The 21,706-nt window shown below is 31.1% G+C and overlaps 1 protein-coding gene across 2 annotated transcripts; it reads right to left on the bottom strand.

The window, feature by feature from the left end:
* Nucleotides 1-2,426: 2,426 nt before the first annotated feature.
* LOC105788636 (transcription factor ICE1) lies at nt 2,427-6,123 on the bottom strand. Of its 2 annotated transcripts, XR_001132106.2 has the most exons (5): nt 4,719-6,123; nt 3,571-3,798; nt 3,142-3,312; nt 2,694-2,834; nt 2,427-2,625 (listed from the first exon to the last, which is right to left on the bottom strand). XR_001132106.2 is itself a non-coding variant. In XM_012615596.2 (4 exons), exons 1-4 carry the CDS (start codon nt 5,898-5,900, stop codon nt 2,751-2,753), a joined length of 1,665 nt encoding a protein of 554 aa, XP_012471050.1. In that variant the 5' UTR covers nt 5,901-6,123; the 3' UTR covers nt 2,427-2,750. The 2 variants fall into 2 exon arrangements, 1 of the variants encoding a protein (XP_012471050.1); XM_012615596.2 differs by having other exon boundaries at nt 2,427-2,834.
* Between the last annotated feature and the right edge of the window lie 15,583 nt (nt 6,124-21,706).

Here is a 21,706-nt window from a genome sequence, read left to right as displayed (position 1 = left end):
GAAAGAAAGATAAGATCACTTCTATGAAGAAAAAGAAATAATAAAAGAAGAAAGCAAAGAAAGTGAAAAAAAAAAACAAAGAAACAACAACCAGAAGGGGGTATGGACGGTTAGGAGTAAGAGCTAATTTAGGAAATTTTGAAATTCAATTTTAGAGTAAAATATAATAAAAAGATATCCACTAGATTTCCTAGAGTTTAATTTAAACTCTAATGCCCAACCAAAAGAGTAAAACTAATCAAAAATACTTCTCCCTTACGTACAACAAAGCTCGAACATAGGACTAACAAAGCTTGAACATAGGACTAAAAGAAACAACGCAAAGAACTCAACCAACACACCATAACAAATTACTTTGCAATTTTACACAATTAAAAACTAAAAACTTTGGGGCGTTACATAGATCATCCGATTGAGACCCCATTTATGTGTGGATTCTAATTGAGTAATAACATTGAGTATTAAAATATAATCTTAATATGACACCAAGAGTTGATCCTCTAACCTCAGCATATTTTCTTCTTTGCTTTTTATTATTTTTAGTTAATTTCTTACATTGACTTTTTATTTCTAGTGTTTTTAGCTACTACTTTCATTATCAATGCTTTTTCCAAAATTAAGTGTTAAATTTCTGTTATAGCATAATACTTGTAATCTTGTAAGTTTTAATAAACTTCTTTGTGGATCGACCTCGAACTCTCGAGATTTTATTACTTGAATATAACCTACACTTGGGTTGTAGACCTAGAAAGTCACTGTCAGTAATACTTTGAAGACTTCTTCCATAGAAGTCAATCCCCCTCAACAATAAAAGGCACCTTTTATTGTTGATGGTGGATCGTTTCTTCTGGGAGAAGTCTTCAAAGTGTCATCCTTAGGGACACCGTCCCGGTCTCTCAACAACAGAAGGTATTTTCTTTCAGGAGGATTTTGCCCCCTCCCTCCATAGAGAGTCGTGTACAGTTCACAGAGAGAGGCGTCTCGACTATACATGGACATACAACCACCCACCAAGTAGTCATGTGGACATTTCGCCTTTAATGGGATCGAACCTCTAACCTATTGTATATAAATCAATTGCTGAGGTATAAGGTAGCACTTAAAAAATTAGAATTGAAGTCACTAAATTTAAATACCAATAGACTGTCGAACTATGTTTACCAATTGAATTATGTCCAACTTATCACTGGGACGATTGAAGTGGACCTAGTGAATTAAATATTATATTAAATCCTAATAAGCAATTGCGAGTAAATGATAAATGGCGTTGAAAATTTATCAAATAAAATTATTAGTATATTCTTTTAGATATTTACGAAATGATTTATACTACATCAATAAATTTCATAATTTTAAAGATATATAATTTTTAATTAATAGTATATGATGTATATGATCGTAAATAATAACATTTTATAACCAATAATAATATAGAGGTAAACATTAGAATAAGTAATTTATAATATACAAATAAAACATTTTTTTCGGTGGCAGTAAATAGTCAAAGAATAGCAATTACAAGACTAACAAACAGATGAAGTTAGAACAGCCATATCCTAAATTAGAAAAGCTTTAACCAAAACTGTGGATACTTATAAATCTGTAAATTATAATGGTGAATGTCTGCAAATATTATGAATAAAATAATAGTAAATGATATGTGATAAAATAAATAATTGATAATATAAAAATCGTAAAATTAATTACATGTGTACAATTTTGTATAAACTAAGTAAAAGGTTATAAATATATTTGTATTAAAATTTTAATTTCGAAAGCTTAACTTGCAATTAAATTATAAATTATATGTTTTAAAATTTACATCAAATTAATTAATAAAATTTATTATAGAATATTATAATAATTATATTTTAAATACTTTATATGTAAATTTAGATAGAAAAACTAAAATAGAAAGATTATATATTTAGTTTCTACAAATATTAAGCCTTAATTTTTTTTTTGTTATATCTATTTCTAATAATGTAATATAATGAAGATTATTTTAATTAGTTTTTATAAAACATTAAACTATCATGTGACATTTGGATAATATCACATACATAGTATATGATATTAAAATTAGTATGTATTATGAACTGGAGCAGTAGGTTCATTGGTCGAAAGAGAGTTCACCCGTACTTGAAATTAAAGTTCGCCTGTGTGGTAGTATGTGCCTGTGTACGTGTGAGTTTGAGCCCATGTTGTAAAAAAAAAAAAAAAAAACACCAACTAGTATATATTATAGCAAGGAGATGTAAATTAGACTTATGTTTTTACATGTTGCTCAAGTTTTGTTCTAATGTCAAATTTGCGACAAAAAGCAGCACATTTCATGCAACGTAGAGAATTGGCTTAGTTGGAAAAGTCCATAATAATTCCAGGATCATATCAACCCACTTTCTCAGGTTCATATGAGTATTGCCTTTAAAAACAAATCTGAAATCTGAATTTAAAGTGTTTCAAATCTAAGGCGTAACGCCACATGTTTGCTCGACTATAGTCTACATACATTCCAAATATAACAACATATGTTTTTATTAGTAAAAAGCGGAAAAAGATTTTGCAAATTACAGTTTATCAGTTTGTCCAAAAGTTTAGCTTAGTTGATGATGAGTTTCCGACCTGAAGAAACAAAGTTAATGTTTTTCAGGTTTATATAATTTGATCTGGTGGAACAAATATACACTTACCTCATGGAGATTTCAAGACTATTCATGGTCAAAATATAAACTTGGGGGAAGAAACCTCTATATCATGTTGGGGAAGCCAGTTGAATCCAAAAGTACAGCTTTGATATTCCCAGGATTGATGTCCTGCCCTTCCTTGCATTGCTGGAAATTGGAAAAACACAACAATTAGTATGTTAAAACTCAAAAGCAAACTGTGAATTCTCGATAAGAATATAGAAGATACCCCTGCTATCCTTTACTTGCATGACAAACCAGATAGGAGAAAGCTATAATCCAAACTGCAGATGCTTTTCTCATGATAACAGAGTTGGCTAAGAGGGAAGGCTACATATATTCGTTTTTCTTTCATGTCATGATCATGTTAAAGTTTTCATGGTCACCACCGTTATTGCTGTCATCAACTTTTGAAAAGCAAAATGGGAAGTTTACAAGGAGTCAGAAAATGTACCTCAGCTCGAAAGATATCCATGGAAAAACCGTTGAAACAGCTAATGACTGCTTGCTGGGCGTCAAGTCCAAGGTTGTCCAAAGCCCTGATTATGGAGAGCAAAAGACCTGGTCTCCGCCCACAGAACATGTGGATATTTACAGCTTTTCCTTCTCTCAGCCGTACTTCAACCTATATAAATACAGTCACACACACACACATTTGGCTAAATTTACAATGTGACTCATATCTAATGACGCTACATGCAAACCATTTCTATGTTACTCTCTGACTCTTCATTTTTCTTCAAGTACCCATGTACAACATATATATGATCAGTTAAAAACTGATATTTTATAAAACTCAGAAAGACCTAACTAGATATAATTGCAGAAACAAAGAAAAGTAAAAGGTGAAAGTATCTTTTCATGATATAGATATGAAGCTTACTCTTGCTGGCTGTCCATTCAGACCTGGTGATGAACTGGGGCCAAGTTCATCCTTGATACGGCTAGGAAAGGTAGCTGGAGTGGGTGTCAATGGATGGAAACTGCTGGTTGTAGGTGTCAGTGAGGAGCTTGGAAGGGTTGACTCCAATTCATTGTGGAGGTCATTGATTCTCTGTAGAAGTTCCTTCAGGTACTCGATAGCATCCCCGAGAATTGAAGCTCTATCCATCTATAAGTAAAAGGAGAAGGTAAATCATACTATTTCTAAGAAGCAAAACTGAGAAAATACGAACTTCCCAAAACCCTTCTTTTGCAAGTAAAGCAACATGCTCCTTCTTCGAGGTTAGTTAGATTAGAAGTTTAACTACTCTTCATTTGACAAACCCATGGGTATGGGGTACATTCAAATTTTTTAAAGTTGTTTCCATGAATTTAGAGAGTCGGCTTCGTGGGCGAGCTAAACATAGATACTTGAAGAAAAATATAAACACAGAGCACATAGGATGTATGTTGAGAATTTGCCTTAGACTTGCTTAATAATAGGTCTGTAGACCAAGTCTTTAGGGATTTTTAATTTTTAATTTTTTGTCACATGATGTTAGGAGTAAGTTAAGTGTTTGTGGCATGATTTTAGGAGTAAGTTTAACAGGTTTCTGTTTTTTTTTTTTGCCTATATAATCTGAACAATACAACAGATTATTGTGTGCTTCCAATATATCTTTCTTTCATATTTTATGTGTTTTATATTGTTGCTAAAATACCAACAATGTAACTATTTACGGTGCTCAAATATAAAAGTATAAAGACATGATAAGAAAAGATTGCAAGTATTGAACTTTACTTATGGATGAGTTGAAAGAAGTTACTGAAATGTGGTCCAAAGAATTATGGTGAAATTTGAAACACACAACCAGACTCCATGTGAGAGAAATTAATGCTAACTTTCTCACAGCATTTTGAGAAGACATAAAAACAAAAGATTGCCAGTGACTCACATATAATCCAAAAATGCCACCAGAAAACAAAAACACACACACCAAAATAAGAAAAAGTAAGAAAATTTGATGGTTTTCTGAGGATCAAAATGAACACAATAGTTCATACTTGAATTCACAAGATAAAAAAGAAAGTCTGAAAGAAAATTCTTACTTTGCTAATCTTTGGAACAACAGAGCGCAACATGTAAAGCCTATCATTGAGTTTCTTTCGACGGCGCCTCTCAGCCATCAAATTCTTAGCAGGAAGCCCTTTCCTTTTACCCTTTTGGTTTTGGTCTCCTCCAGTAGCATTAGTGTTTGCATTTATGGTATTTCCCCCATTTTTAAGAGTTTCCTCCACCTTGGTATTCTCAGTAAACTCATCTGAATCATAGTTCAGAGCTGACTCATCAATGCTCACATCTTCTACATCATCTCTGTTGTTAATTTTCCTCTTCTCATTCTCTTCTTTACCCATTTCTTTCTTCCCTTTATCTCCCTCAGTACCACTTGAAACACTAAACTTTCCTCCATCCAACACCCCGAAATTTGGTCCACTATCAGCTGAATTCTTCCTCATAGCTGCTCTTTTTTGGAATAAAGTAGGTTGTGCTCCAACGGAAGGACAACTTTCTAGTGGCCTTAACAACTTAGATCTCTTTAAAAACAGAGCATTTCCAGGATTCTCATCAAACCCTTCAAAACCAGCAAACCCGGTACCATTTTCTGGTAGCTGAACTATCCGAGAACTCGAAAACTGAGCCTCAGGACACAAATTAGCAGGGTCTAAATGATTATCATGACCTAGATCAGTTAAACTACCCAAAACCCCAGCATTTCCCCTGTTCAACAAAGTAGTACCAATTGTTGCTTGGTTGTCAAGGAACCCAATTTCACTCAAATCAAAACCATGGTCTAAAGGGCTATTAGAAACAAAATTAAGGATTGAAGATAAGTTTGGTTTTGGTTGGCAAAAGTACTGTACCTGAGATGGGTCAAGATGGTTGAAAACGGAGGAAGATGGTGAACATGAAGATGAAGAATCCACTGAAGGAAGAGAATGATGATGGAGCAAAAGATTATCTTGATGATGGTCACCAAGATTTGAAGTAAAGGAAAGGTCTCTAATATCTTGATGGCTTGAAATGCTGTTGTTTCCTACGTACCATTCATCATCTAACATGGATTTGAATGTTGAAAAAGTACCCATATCTTCTTTGTTCTCCATTATAACACCACTGTTATTGTTGTTATTATTATTGCTGCTGTTGTAGCTGGTTCGGTTCCATGAAGCTGAGTCTTCATCTTCTTTATCTTCCATCCAAATAACACCGCCACTAACCCTTGGAAGCATGGGTTTCGGGAGAACTTCTTGATTATGCAGGACTCAAAATTTTCTTTGTTTTCTTTGAAAAGAGAGAGAATCAAAACCTGACTTTGTTTTTTGTTGAGCGCTTATGAACTTAAAATAGTGGGGGGAGGGGGAATGGGGCAGCTTTTGAGAGAGAGAGAGAGAGTTGCAGAAAGGGCGAAAGCTTTTTGATTGAATCAGCTAAAGGGAAACACAATCAAATTGTCGATTTTAGAGGGATTAAATGATACGTGGTGAAATAAATAAAAAGGTAAATAAAGTTTTAGGTAGGGCTGAGCAAAATTCGATTCGACTTAAAAAATTTGAAAAAAATTCGAATTTTGAATTAAACGAATTGAGTTATTTGAGTTAATCGAGTTATTCGAATCAACTCGAATTTTTTTTTTGAATTTCGAGTTCGAATCGAGTTGAGTTTTCGAATTCGAATAACTCGAATAATTCGAATATCAAACTATAATATTTTACATTTTTACCCCAAACTCCCAAACATTTTTACTTTCCTTCAAAACTTTTACTCTTTCCCACTTCCCCAAAAACTTTTACCCCCTCCCTTCTCAACCCCCAAATCTATTCAAAATCCGTTTCCCACCAAAATTTTACTCTCCCATTTATTTTTTCTCAAAATTTTACTCCAAAAAACCCTCAAAACATTTTATTTTCCTCCAAAATTTTTACTCCCTCCCACTTTTCCCCTAAAACTTTTATTCCCTTCCCATCCCACCTCTCATTTATCCCAAACTAGAGGTGCTCATGGTAGGCGGCCCGACCGACGGCCACCAAAATATGGGAGGTTTGGGTAAAAATATAGGCCGAAATATGGGCTTGGGCAAAAAACGAGGCCCGTTTAGAAAGCGGGCAGACCTCGCACCACTTTTTGGCCCAGCCGATATAATAAATATATTTTTTAATTTTTTAATTTTAAAATATTTTAAAATACTTTTTTTTATTAATTTTAATTTTAAAATACTTTTAAAATACTTTTTAAAATTTTTTTAAATTTTTAAAATAAATTTTGGTATTTATTAAAAATGGACTGGCTGGGCCAGACTTATGATTTTTTCCAGTAGGGCACTGGCAAAATTCAGCCCATATTTGGTCGGGCCGAAATTTTTTATGGGCCCTACCTTATGAGCACCTCTATCCCAAACCCTCCCCTCCAATTTTTTTAATATTTTCCTCCAAAATTTTACTCCCCTATTTACTTTCCTCAAACTTTTATTACCCAAAACTTTTATTTTTCCCTAAACTTTTACTTCTCACCCTTTACTCTCAAATAAAAATCAAAATTATCCCAAAAATCACTAAACATAAATAGTAATAATTTTATTTATATCTACTATTTATATTATTAAATTAAATTTCACATTTTATATTATTTATATTATTGAATTGTTTAGTCATATTGAATATTTATATTAAAATTAAATTATTAATTATGCCATAAAATATTCGTGTTAAAATTTTATATTGGTATCAATTTCACATTTTATTTTTAAAATAACTTTTATTAAAAATCATATTTTTACATTTAATATATTTTTAATTCCAAAATACATAGTAACAAGAATCAAGATAATTGAAACAACTAAGCAAGCAAAGAAGCTAACCAAACATATAAAAAATTAATAAATAAATTATGAGGTGATGAAAGTTAATAAAAAATTTGATTAAGGTAGACAAATTTTATTACGATGGGTGACAATGGTTACAAGGACCCAAAATTATTTTTTTAAATTTAACTCGAACAAATATATTCGATTCGATTCGATTCGAATCGAATTCCATCTCACTCGACTCGATTCGAGAAAACTTCAAATAAAGTTAGGATGATAAAATGAGATTCGAAAACTCGATTAACTCGAAAATTTTCGATTCGATTCGATCGAATGCTCACCCCTAATTTTAGGTCACTTTCAAAATCTTCCTATAAAACACACAAAATGCTCAAATTAGGCTAAAATTTGTTAAATAAACCTTTCAAAAAAAAAGTTTAAATTCAAATATCTTATAGATTTTAAATTATACTTTTATTTTTTAAATATTATTTAATTCAATTTTCATGTTTTATTTTAAATACATCAACATTCACATAATTTTTATTACAAAGTAGATTAAAATGCCTTTTTAAGCCCTTACACAATTATTTTTGAAAGATTTAACAATTATGTGAGTAATCTAAGCTCTAATTTGAACATTTAGTGAATTCGTAATAGGGTTGTTTTAAAACTTAATATATATATATATATATATATATATATATATATATATATAAAAGCCTATGTAAAATAATTTAATAGTAAATTAAGACATTAATTGAAAATAACACTCAATTGAGCCCTTGATCAATTTAACTAATCAATTAAGTTATTAAAAAATAATTTTAATATAAATCCATTAAGTCCGTTAATTTCACTATGTGGCACGTTAAGGTTGTGCCACATGATGAAATCTGGTAATTTCCATTTAAAATATTTAAAAATAATAAAAATTTAAACTTATAAAATAATTAGAATTTCAAAAAATAGAATTTTAAAATTATAAAAATTTAAAATATATGGAAATTTATCTAAAAATAATAGAAAATTATTTAAAAATTAGAATTTTCAAAAATTATAAAAATTGTAAAAGAATTAGAATTTTCAAAAAATTATAAAAGGAAAAATATAAAATATATTAAAACTTATTTAAAATAATATAAAATTGAAAAAAAGTATAAAAATTGCAAATAATATTAAAAATAGAAAATTATTAAAAATTTTATAAAATTATGAAAAAGAATCAACATGGTTCACTAATTTGTGACATAAAGAGTTGACCATCAAGAAAAAGAACCAGAATTGAGTTAAGGTCAAAGAGGAGAGGTTCAGGCTCCTTAATGACAACACCATGTTGGTGTTTATATTGATGATATTGACAAGTTAATCAATCTCAAAGATGGCTCCATAAAAAAAATAATTTGTTATATTTTCATAATTTTTAAATGATTTTTTGTTGTTTTTTTTATAATTTTTTTATAATTTTTGAAAATTCTAAAATTTTCATAATTTTCTATTATTTTTTTAATAATTTTATAAATTTGTAAAAAAATTTATAATTTTATAAATTTTAAATATTCTATTTTTTAAAAATTTTCAAAGCTCTAATTCTTTTATAATTTTAGAATTCTTTTAAAATTTTTATAAATTTGTATGCTTTTTAAACCTTTTTCTAGGGAAATTACCCGATTTTGCCACATTGCACAACCTTAGTGTCCCACGAGGCGAAGTTAATAGAAATCAAAGGCTTTCACATGTTAAACTAGCTTTATTTAATAATATGTTTTGATATAGCAAATTAAAGTGTTTTTGAATAAAAGTTAAAGTTAAACAAAATTGGCAAAATGATAAAATCAAGTTAAAATAGTTTCAGTTGAGTTAAACATTTTCAATGAAGTTAAAATTGTTTTAAAACAAGTCAATATTGCTCTAGGCCAAAAAGTATCAATATCGATAGTTTTCAAAATATCGATTCCCATTCTAAAATCGATACCAAATTGACATTCTGTTTTCAACCAATTTAGCTAAGTATCGATCTAGTATCGATACTTTTCATATTGTATCGATAAAAGTTCATTGGTATCGATATCTTTAGCTTCAACGGTCACTGAACTTTGCATTAAGTGAAAAAATTATCAATACCTTTTTAGTTGGTACTGATACTTGTTGTTGCAGGTGAATTAAATGCACTAGTTTTCACATCCCCAATGACTCTATTCATATCTCCAATAACCACAACGGTTAGAAATCAATTAGGGGGTATAAATATCAGCTTCCAAAGATCCTACAACAATAAAAGAGATCATCAAGATTAAAGATCAATAAAAAAAAACCTTATTACTTAATTCTTTCATACCTTTCTTGTACACACTTGTGAGCTTTCATTGTTATTCTTTAGCTCAATAGTATTCTTGTTTATTTGAGTTTTATTGGCAAACATTTTGACCGTTTAAGGATTATTTCTTTGTTTACTTCTTTATATCTCTTTGAGAGGGTTGTATCTTAAGGTTTAGGTAGAAACCATAAGGAAGTTGCAATCTTAAGGTTTGGGTAGAAACCTTAAGGGAGTTACGATCTTAAAATCTTAGGTAGAAATCTTAAAGTAGATTGTAAGGTTAAACATTATCCTCAAATGTTATCAAATTATTAAATTTGGGAAAATCCTTAATTGTGGAAAGCTAAGGTAGTGGAGTAGGTAATTGGGGCTAAACCACTCTAAATTCTTGTGTTCATTGTTTCTTATTCTTTCATTTCTTCCACCATTTTTCTTAAAGGTCAATTCTCCTTCCCTTTTGGTGATTTTGAGTTGAATTATCGAGCTAAAAATTAGTATCAGAGCTAGTCTCTAAAGACTGTTTAACAACCAACAGAAGATCCTCAGAGAAGCTAAAATGATCATCAACTCATTCTACAACAATGACATTTACTTCTGGGTCAATTTTCTTTGGTGATTCTCAATCTATCTCCAAACCTCCTTATTTCAATGGTGTTAACTATTCCTATTGGAAGATAAAGATGATGTTGTTCATCAAAGAAAATAATCTTGTCGTATAAGATATTATTATGGATGGTCCTTCAATTTCATTCAAATAAGGAGAGTTTTTAGTTCCAAAAAGCAAGAATGAATGAAATGAGGATGATAGGAGAAGCATTCAATTCAATGCCAAAGGCAATGCACATTCTAATTTGTGCACTTAGTCTAGATGAGTATAGTAGAGTTTCGTCTTATTCAAATGCCAAAGAGATATGGGACAAGCTTGAATTCACCCATGAATATCCAAGTGAAGAAGTCTAAAGCCTGAATTCTTAAACTCAAGTACGAAACTTTCAAGATGAAACTCAAAGAGGATATTAAAGACATATTTGATTGATTCACAATCATCATAAATGGATTGAAGTCTTACGGAAAGATTTATCCAAATGAATAGGTGGTAAGGAAGATGCTTCGAAGTTTACCTAAATCATGGGAAGCCAAGGTGACTGTAATTGAAGAAGCAAAGAATTTAGAAACATTGACTTTGGATGAGCTCATAGGTTCTTTGCTTACAGATGAGATGAGACTAAATGAAGGGATTGAAGAAGAAAAAGTTGTAAAGAAGAAGGTTGGTATTGCTCTAAAATCCACCACAAATGAAGATAGCGAATCAAGTGAAAAGGTGGATAAAGATACAGAGATGGAGATGTTTTCTAGAAGATCCAAGAGGTTCATAAAGTCTATTAAAGGAAGAAGATTCCAAAACATGGATGAATTGAAGCTTGAATCTACCAAGGAGAAAGATCACATTATTTTCTATGAGTGCAAGAAAATGGGACACATCAAGTTTGATTACCCTCAATGGAAGAAGAAGGGATCAAACAAACAAAATGTAACACCCCTAACTTGTATCTGACGCCAAAACAAGGTTACAGAGCATTACCAAACTTACAGATCAACTAAATAGACATTACATTTCATATCACATTCAAATAAGAAATCAATCAAATTGATTCATATAGTCCCTAATATGAGCTCTTGAAGCCCAAAATAGTCATTAAAAATAATTCGGGACTAAACCGAGCACTCAAAATTTTTCAGAAAAACATGGAAATTTTTCAATGTGCAGGGGACACACGCCCGTGTGGTTAGGCCATGTGACTCACACGGTCAGGAGACACGCCTGTGTCTCAGACCGCGTGGGCATTCAAATTAGGAACACACGGCCGTGTCCCAGCCCGTGTTCATACCCGTGTAACTCACTGACTTGTGACACACTGCCAAGCCACACGTCCGTGTGCTAGACCGTGTGAAAACTAAAAGGTATACTAACTTGTGTCACACGGCCAAGTCACACGCCCATGTGCTAGGCGTGTGAAGCTACTGACTTGTTTTCTAACGAGGTTATAGGGGACACACGGCTGAGACACACTCCCGTGTCTCTGCCCATGTGGACAAAAACCATGATGCCCATAGGCACCTTAATTGACCATTTATAAACATGCCAATTTTGTATCCCAAACATACCTAAATGGTTAAACACTTATATGCATCATTGTACCAAAACTTGTCATGTATGCCACTTATCAAGCTCAACTAATTGTTACCAAATTACCAACTTACACACTAACACATTCACATGATAAACATACACCAATATGATAAGGCCATTTACACATATATACATAACAAAATATACCCAAAATATATGCCAAATCAAATGGCTAACAACATGACAAAATATATAGGCTACCATTAGCCAAAATGACCTATACATGCCATTAAAACCAAAATTTATAACCAAAAGTACCAAAATAGCCGATTTATAGTTGTGATGAGATCTCTGACAACTTTCAATTCGAATGAGCTTTCGAAACACTATAAAACACGAAAAATAACACAAAGTAAGCAATTAAGCTTAGTAAGTTTGTAATACTTTAAAATACAACTTATCAATCAACCACAATTTAGATAAGTAAAATTTAGCCACAATACAAATTGATTTGGCCCAAAAGCCTAACACATAATCATCAACCATGTTAGCCATGAATTCATATGCCAAATATATACTACTTTCCATATTTCACATAAATACCTGTACTAGTTCGTATCAAACTCGTATAATCCTCGTAATAACACTGTGCCCGTTGAACCACTTGGAATAATATCGGATATATGGGTATCACGCACACTATGTGCCAACACGTGGTCGAAACACTACGATCTCATATCACATGTTAATGCTCTCTCTCGAGCCATAACTGGGTCTACTTACACAAGCTAGCAGTCAAGACATAGCTACACGGTGCTGCTCACACAAGTTCTAAAGTAACCGCAACACATGCTGGATACTCAGCCACCGATAGGACGTACGAGACCAGCATCTAAAACACGGTAACCCCTAATGACATGTCATTTGTATCCTATCTATTCCTAAGGTTCAAACGGGACTCGAAAGTCGTCAAAAATTCATTGGATATTTTTACGTGGAGTTGTATCATCAAGAATATAATAATAAAGCATTTAAATAAAACATAATTTAATGTTTTTTGAACATACGAACTTACCTCAAACTCATATGGAGAAAAACGATCATTACTCCAACACTTTATCTTTTCCCCGATCTAATTCTGAATGTTGCTCTTATTGATCTATATAATCAAATTTAACTAATTTAAACATCATTATATTCAATTCAATCCAAAAATAATATTTTGGAAAAAATATCATTTTGCCCCTATACTTTTGACTTTTTTACAATTTAGTCCCTAGGCTCGTAAAATGAAATTCATGCAATTTCATCCCTACCCAAGCCTATCCGAATATCATATATGTTCATAGCAGCCCATTCTGAATATCATATATGTTCATAGCAGCCCATACATTTCATTAATTCACAATTTATCTTTTCAATTTAACCCCTAATTGACAAATTTATCAAAAATCACTTAACAAAAGTTGTTTATCTAAAAATAAGGATTCATTTTCTTCCATTAAACATCACAAACAACTAAAATGAATTCATGGTAAAACCCTAGAAATTCAACCATTTTGCAAATTAGCCCCCGGGTTAGCTAGATTAAGTTATAACAATCCCGAAAACATAAAAATAATTAAAAACGAGACAAATTTTTACTTACATGAAAAGGATTTATTTTGCTGAAATTTTCAAGCTTCCATGGCTCTTTCTTGCTGAAATTTTAGGTTGAAAAATAAAATGAAAGATGATAGCTTTGTTTTGTTTTATTTAATTTATCATATATTACTTATTTACAAAATTAACCTTAACTAATCTTAATAATTACACTATTGCCAAGCCAACATCTTCCACTATCTCTTTATTGGGCTATTTAGCATATAATGACCTCCACTTTAAAGTTCTATAGCTATTTAATACCTTTTAGCTAATAGAACACAAATTTCGCACTTTACGTGATTTAGTCCTTTTCATCAAATTGAACATATAAACAGTAAAATTTCTTAACAAAATTTTTATACTATAATATTATCATACTAAAGATCACAAAATAATATTAAAATGAATTTTTCAATCTCATATTTGTGGTCCCGAAACCACTGTTCTGATTTCACTGAAAACGGGCTGTTACACAAAAGCTTAAAGCTAATGTTGCTACTTAGAGTGATGAGGATTCCTCCGATGATGATGATAAAGAAGTAGCCAACCTTTTTCTTATGGCTATCAATGATTCTAAGGTAACTTCTAACTCATGTACTTCAAATTCTTATTCTTTTGATGAGTTGCAAGATGCCTATGATGAATTAGGCTTGCAGTTTGAATTAATGGTTTCTGAACATAGGAAAACTATTTCAAAACTAAAAGATGAAAATAATTCACTCTTCAAAGTCAATCATGAACTTGAAAGTAAAATAAATGATATGCAAGCTATTATAAATGATTTTGAGAAAAATAATTGTGACTTGCATAATTTAGTTTTTAAAGTAACTTGAGTTGTTTAAGAGTGAAAAAGCTCACTCTAACAAAGTTTTGAAAAAGGAGAAAGTTTAGAAAAAAACTTTGTTAAAACTAGCTTTAATTTCTATAAACATAGAGGTCCTCCAAGCTTTTACAAAGGAAAATTTGTTAAAACTATATGGGTCCCTAAAGGACTCATAACTACTAAAGATAATGATATCCTTTATAAATGGATACCTAAAAGGACTAGAATCTTGAAAACTAATGCTTATGGACCCAAAAGAAATTGGGCACCACAAACAAAAATTTAATTCTATCTTTGTTGGAAAAGGTGCATTGCTTCAAGGAGAACATCATTAATGCAAATTCTATGTGATTGCCCCTTAATGTTTACTTGGTATAGTTCACTTGTTCCTTGTTTTGCATATCTATCTTTGGACTAACCAGTTTCTTTTCCTCTTAAGCTTTATTTGATTATTTTTAATATAACAAAAAGGAGAAGAAGAGAAAGGTAAATTTAATGGTTGATTGATTATGATTAATTTATTTTATGTCAAATTTAGTGACCATATTTTCAAAGTAAAATGAATGTCAAATTTGATCTTATTTCAATTTTTAAGTCTTACATTGAAAATGAATTTATATAAGGGGAGCAATTTATTCAAAACAAATTTACAAAATGTTTTGTTATATAGAGATTGTTAAACTAGCTTTATTTGATAATATGTTTTGATATAACAAATTAAAATGGTTTTGGATAAAAGTTAAAGTTGAACAAAATTGGCAAAATGATAAAATCAAATTAAAATGGTTTCAATTGAGTTATACATTTTCAATAAAGTTGAAACTGTTTTAAAACAAGTTAGTATTTGTATCGATACTTATCAAAATATCAATACCCATTTTAAAATCAGTACGAAATTGACATTTTGTTTTCAACCAATTCAGCTAATTTTCTATCTAGTATCGATACTTTTCATATGGTATCGATAAAAGCCTATTGGTATCGATATCTTTAGCTCAAATGGTTACTGAACTTTGCATTAAATGGAAAAATTATCGATACATTTGTAGTCGGTATCGATACTCATTGTTGTAGGTGAATTAAATGAGCTGGTTTTCACATCCCCAACAACTCTATTCATATCTCCAACAACCATAATGGTTGGAAATCAATTAGGGGGTATAAATACCAACTTCCTAAGATCTTACAAGAATAAGAGAAATCATCAAGATTAAATATCAATCAAAACAACCTTAGCTTAATTCTTTAATACTTTTCTCGTACACACTTGTGAGTTTTCATTATTATTCTTTAGCTCAAGTGTATTCATGTTTATTTGAGCTTTATTGGAAAATATTTTGATCTTGTAAGGATTATTTCTTTGTTTACTTTCTTGTATCTCTTTGAGAGGGTTGTATCTTAAGGTTTTGGGTAGAAACCTTAAGGGAGTTGCAATCTTAAGATTTTGAGTAGAAATCTTAAGGGAGATTTTAAGGTTAAACCTTGTCCTTAAAGGTTATCAAATTAATAAATTTGGGAAAATCCTTAGTCGTGGAAAGCTAAGGTAGTGGAGTAGGCAATTGGGGCCGAACCACTCGAAATTCTTGTGGCCATTTTTTCATATTCTTTTATTGCTTAAAGGTCAATTCTCCTTCCCTCTTGGCAATTTCAAGTTGTATTATCAAGATAAAAACACAAAAATTAAATTTTTAGGGCTTAATTGATTGCTTATAGTCGATTAAAGGCTCAATTGGGTGTTGTTTTTAATTACGGACTCAATTGATTATTTGGCGGTGTTTGCATAGCTTTGTGCCATTAATTCAGTTCTAGTACGTCGTAGGATTAACATCTTGTTGGCTTGTATGTGATGTAGGTCTACTAAGGGCCTTGAGCACATTCTTCTCAGTTGTTCATTCACCAAGGACATCTGGTGTAACACCCATAACCCATTTCTGTCGCCAAAATAGGGTTATAGAGTATTACCATACATATAAGAACTTTTCATATCAATTGGCATCCAATTATCAAATAAATTTCATAAATACATATATGATTCAGAATGAAATAGAACATAAATTTACGGGCATTAAATCGAGCCTTCGAAGCCCTAAAATAGGTTAGGAACATTCAGGGACCAGATCAAAACAAATCAAAACATTAAGGGAAAAATTGCAAATTTTCACTACAGGGGTCACACGGCCATGTGTCCAAGCCGTGTGACAGAGCCTAGACCGTGTGGCTTTAAACATAGTCGTGTGGCTATCCCACACGCCCTTGTGGTTACTCCACACGCCCGTGCGCTCACCCATGTGTCCACCTGTGTAACTCATTGACTTGGGTCACACACCCCTATCTCAGCCTATGTGCCAACTTGTGTGAACCCTGCACCTAACACACTAAGGGCACATGGCCGTGTGTGACACATGACTGTGTGTATCTAAAATTTACCTAAAACATGCTTATTTTCACCCAATTGCATATGTACCTAAACCAATTCATAACACATGATCCCAAGGTTATAAACACACTTAAAAGCAACCAAAACATGCCAACTTCAACCACCTAAGACCCAGCCATTGTACTATACATGAAACCATAAAAATAATGCTCATATCCAATCATTATCATAGGTATCACCTACAAGCCATGACATACATACAAACCAACCTATTTCACATTCATCATACCATATCTTGAACATGACAATTACCATTTCGTATTAGGTCATTTAAGCAAAACTTTAAATTAACCATGCATGCCACCTATAGTTGTTCAAACAAATTATATCAAAGGATAACACTTACACCCAAAAATAAATTATGAACCTTTGCAAACATAGCCAAATTATCCTATTACATGCCATATAAGTCGAGTTAAATTTCAAAATCTAACAAAGAGGTCCTCGGAAAGTGTAATTCTTTGATTTGATTTGATCTCCTAATCCACAAAATGTATCTACAATAAATAAGACAAATAACACGAGTAAGCTTTCGTAAAGCTTAGTAAGTTTGTCAATTGAACGGTAAAGCTTACTGAATCAAACATAATAATAATTCAAATAAAAGATTAATGAATAGAGTTCTTGTGAACAAGTTTATTATCAAAAATTCCTGTCAATCACAACTCACAATAGGTGAGAAATGCTCAGTATAATAATACAAATTAGTTTCCACATTTCAATAAATTTTCAGAGATCAATAAAACATATCTCGATGAACGATAAGTAGATACGAGTACACGGTTAACCATCCAGCACAACAGATACTCGTATGAGCTAATCCATCCAGCACACTAAATAACACTGTAATGTATCTCGTTAGTCCGCAACAAATGCAAGACCTAGACATATCCAGTGAACAAAGAATCTATTGTAATCATCTCTATTACTCCCATCAACCCCGTACCATGCGTAACATAACCTATTGGCATGCCAACCGTACTCTATCCTACATTCATCGATTTAGAGTATTCTAACACAAAAAAATATATGAATAACTCACTATCTTATATTCTATATAAAGACATTAGGTCAACAACCAAACATTCATAGGCTAAGAATATCTCATCAGTGCTCAATGCTACAACTGTCCACTATTTCATTACTCATAAACATAGCATCATTATACCATAAAACCAAAACAATTTAATTCATTTAATATGCATCTAAATGTATTAGAATAAAACCAAATGAACTTACACGATTGATTTGCAGTAACGATCCAGAGGAGCTCAGTTAGTGATCGATGTTGTGTCAATTCATTATTTCCATTTTCAATTACACACATCAATATAATCCAAAATTTTTGCAATTAGGTTCATATAATGCACTTAAAATGTACTACAATTAAACTGCACGAACTTACAGAACTAAACTGCAACAACGACAAAGTGTAGGGGCTATTTGGTAATTTTCTCTTTTTCTCAGTTTTCCACTCGTTTAGGATCTAAAATAATAATTCCATTCAATTCACTTATTTTTAAAAAAATTATTTCATTTTATTCAATTAATTCTTTTTTGACTTTTTTCCAAATTGCCCCCAACATTTTACTTTTATTCAATTTAGTCCCTAAGCTCAAAACTTGCAATTTAACCAAAGTTAAAAAAAATCGAATTTCATTCGAATTATTCATTATTTCTCTTCAGCCCATTCATGTTGTTATTTCATATTAAGTCCTCTTAATTTTATCACTTTAACATTTTAGTCCATAAACATTAAAATTACCAAAAATTACTTTACAAAATAGTCCTATTTAACAATCAAGCTCAATAATCTACCATAAAACTTCAAGAATATCCAAAACTCATCAATGGAATAATCCAAAACATTTGACTATTTTAGAAATTAATCCCCGGGTTAGCTAGATTAAACTTATACAAGTTCAAAAACATAAAAATTACTAAAAACGGGCGAGGTTTACCTCCTAAATCAAAGAACCCTAGTTGGCCAAAAGTTTCTTCTCCCTTCTCCCATGGCTATACGATTCTTGCAAGAAGAAAATCTAAAAGATGATAGTTTATTTAGCTTTTATTTTATTTACATTATGTTTAACTATCCAATTACCATTTTACCCTTTTAATTTCCATTCAATTTTAACAATTTTAAGCCCATTACCATCAACAATCATCACTTATGGTATATTTACCCCTCAAGAAGGGTTTAATTGCACAATTAATCCTTTAATTATATTAAATTCCAACTAAACAAACACAATTTCAATTTAACCCTAAACTAATTAGGACTAAATGAGAAATAGCCCAATAGTTTTTGGATTTAATCGTGTCACCACCGCTTGGACCTTTTTACCATAATTTAATTAACATTTTGGTCCTTTTAGCATTTTAAATCTATAACGATTAACTTTTACCTCTTTTACAATTTAATTATTTTACCTTAATTAAGCAATCAATCATTAAAATTACCAAACCAAACTTCAATTCACCTATAATACGACTCTATAAATATTTAATAAAATATTTACAACCCTAAATTATGGAAACGAGGTCCTAATACCTCATTTTCAATAACCACTTGACTTTTGAATCGAACCACTTATATTAACTTTTAATTCAATTAATTAAATTCATCAAATCAAAATTCAATATCAAAAATTATTATTGACTTGTATAATTTAAATACTAATTATATTAACTTACTTGTCAATTTTTGGTCCCGAAACCACTATTTTCAACACCACTAAAAAACGGGCTATTACATTTGGCATCTTCATGGATCACAACTTCCATTCTTTTTTTCTTTTCTTTTTTTCCATGTTTTGCTGGAGCATTTTCTTTCGCTTTCAAACATGTCGATGCCGAGTGTCCTTGCATTTTATGGAGTTTATGGTTCGATAAATATCTATTTTTTTGGAAGAATAAGCATGTGTCTGCTTCTCATGTTGTTCTTTTTGTTTCTTCCTTTTCACAAGATTGGGATGCCGCACAACAAACTTTTGATCATAAGTTGCTGCTTTTTGGCTATGCTATTGTTTCGGAATCTTGCTAGTCCAGGCCACCTACTAGAACACTGAAAGTTAATGTTGATGTGGTGTGGTTTGGGGTTGAGCAGACCATTGGTTGGGGAGCTACCATTTGGGACGCTAAGGGTCGATTTTCCAAGGGTATTTTGGGGTATATTATCAGAGCATGGCCTCTATAATGGTTGAGGTTTACGCCATCAAAGAGGCGTTAATTTGGATCGATTTCTTGCTCTTGGATAATATTATTATTAAGACAGATTATTTACAAGTTTGGAGAGCTCTTATGTCTTATAAAGAGGATCACTTGGAATTTAGTTTGTTAGTTGCGGATAGTCTTCACTTTTGTTCTTGTTTTCAATCTTTATCCTTCCTTTAGACTCGTCGATTAGCTAATAAGGTAGCTCATACGCTTGCTAGTGTGGCCTTGTTACATATGAGCCACTTCATATGGGAGAATAATCCCAATTGCATTTCTCATATTTTAAGTTTGGATATTTTGTTGAACCGGTAGAGAGGGTACGTCTCGGGTCAGGTGTATGTTGTAAGCCTATTGGTGTGGGTTTAGCTTGTTTCTCTTTTTATTAGTTCTTACTTACATGTTTTTCTTGATTTTTTTATTAATATATGGTTTTATTTTAAAAAAAAAGAATCATATGGCAAAAAATTAGTTTGCAAAACAATAAATTAAAGTAAGGAACTTGTAGGAACTAAAAGCTAAATCATAAGGATCCAATTATAAAAATTTACAATTGCACATAGATATTGAATCAAATAAATTAAGACTTCAAATTAAAGATTAAATTGAAAGAAATGAAAAAAATGTGGGACTTAAAATAAACTTACACTAAATAGTAAATCATGTAATATTTTAAAATGTAACTAAAATGAGACTAAAAGCGAAATTAATTAGTAATCACCTAAAAATGAAATGTGTATATATATAAAAGGCTTATTTATATAATTAAAAAAAGTGAAAATGATTTTTATCATATAATATTCTCAAGTTACAATGGAACAAATAAAATAAATACACAATACCCACATAATTTCATAAAAAAAAATGTGCTCATGTGTCCACTATAAAACATGCAATGTGTCCAACAATTAAAGCATACTTGTAATGGACAGTTTACGAGACAAGTATCGGAGTTGGATCCTTGGCTATAGTTGGTTTATTGAAATATGTTCTACAATAGATGCGAAATTATGTGGCATTTGGAATAATTTGATAATTTTTTTAGACAATCAAGAGGTGATACAATCTCTACGGAGCAAGTCTTCAAAAGGTTCAAATTACGCTGTCACATCCCAAAAATAAGGATAGAAGGAATAGGGATAAAATTTTGAAATTTTATTTTTTTTAAAGCATAGGGTAAGAGAATTAGAAGGCCTTAAAAATTATTTGTGTTAAAGAAAATAAAAAGAATGAGTTTACTAATTTAGCGGTAAAGCCTTAGCGAACTTTTAGGTCTTAAGTTCAAAACCTCTTCTGTGCATTTAGATAATATATTTTATTTTCCTAATTTTTACCCTTAAAGTGCCGAATTTTCAAAATAGCCCAGCCAAAACCGTTTTTTTAATTTAGTTCTTATTTTAAAATAGTTCTATTTCTACATAAATTCCTAAAACCTATTCAATTAGGGAAAATAGTTTATAAATAGGAAATATTTTCAAACCCTAGAATTATTATCATGGAAAATTTTCAAGAAAAATTCCCACGTTCTTTATTTTCTCCACCATTACCAAATCAACCTTCACGAAAAAAGAATTCAAGGTTTTCAAACCGTTCCTCTCCTCGCAAATAGATCATTAATCTCCTCATCCAAATTAAGGATTTTGTGTCCACAAAATCAGGTGTGGGAT

Source organism: Gossypium raimondii, chromosome 2 (genome assembly GCF_025698545.1).
Source record: "Gossypium raimondii isolate GPD5lz chromosome 2, ASM2569854v1, whole genome shotgun sequence".
In the NCBI taxonomy this organism is placed as follows: domain Eukaryota; kingdom Viridiplantae; phylum Streptophyta; class Magnoliopsida; order Malvales; family Malvaceae; genus Gossypium; species Gossypium raimondii.
The sequence above is the reverse complement of the archived record's forward strand: the minus strand, read 5'-3'. Positions and strand labels throughout refer to the sequence as shown.

Excerpts from the sequence above, each read along its gene's own strand:
- LOC105788636 (XM_012615596.2), bottom strand. The coding sequence starts at position 5,900 with ATGCTTCCAAGGGTTAGTGGCGGTGTTATTTGGATGGAAGATAAAGAA. Across the intron at positions 3,799-4,718 it reads TTGTTCCAAAGATTAGCAAA|ATGGATAGAGCTTCAATTCT; the intron begins GTAAGAATTTTC and ends TTTTACTTATAG. Across the intron at positions 2,835-3,141 it reads TGGATATCTTTCGAGCTGAG|CAATGCAAGGAAGGGCAGGA; the intron begins GTACATTTTCTG and ends TCCAATTTCCAG.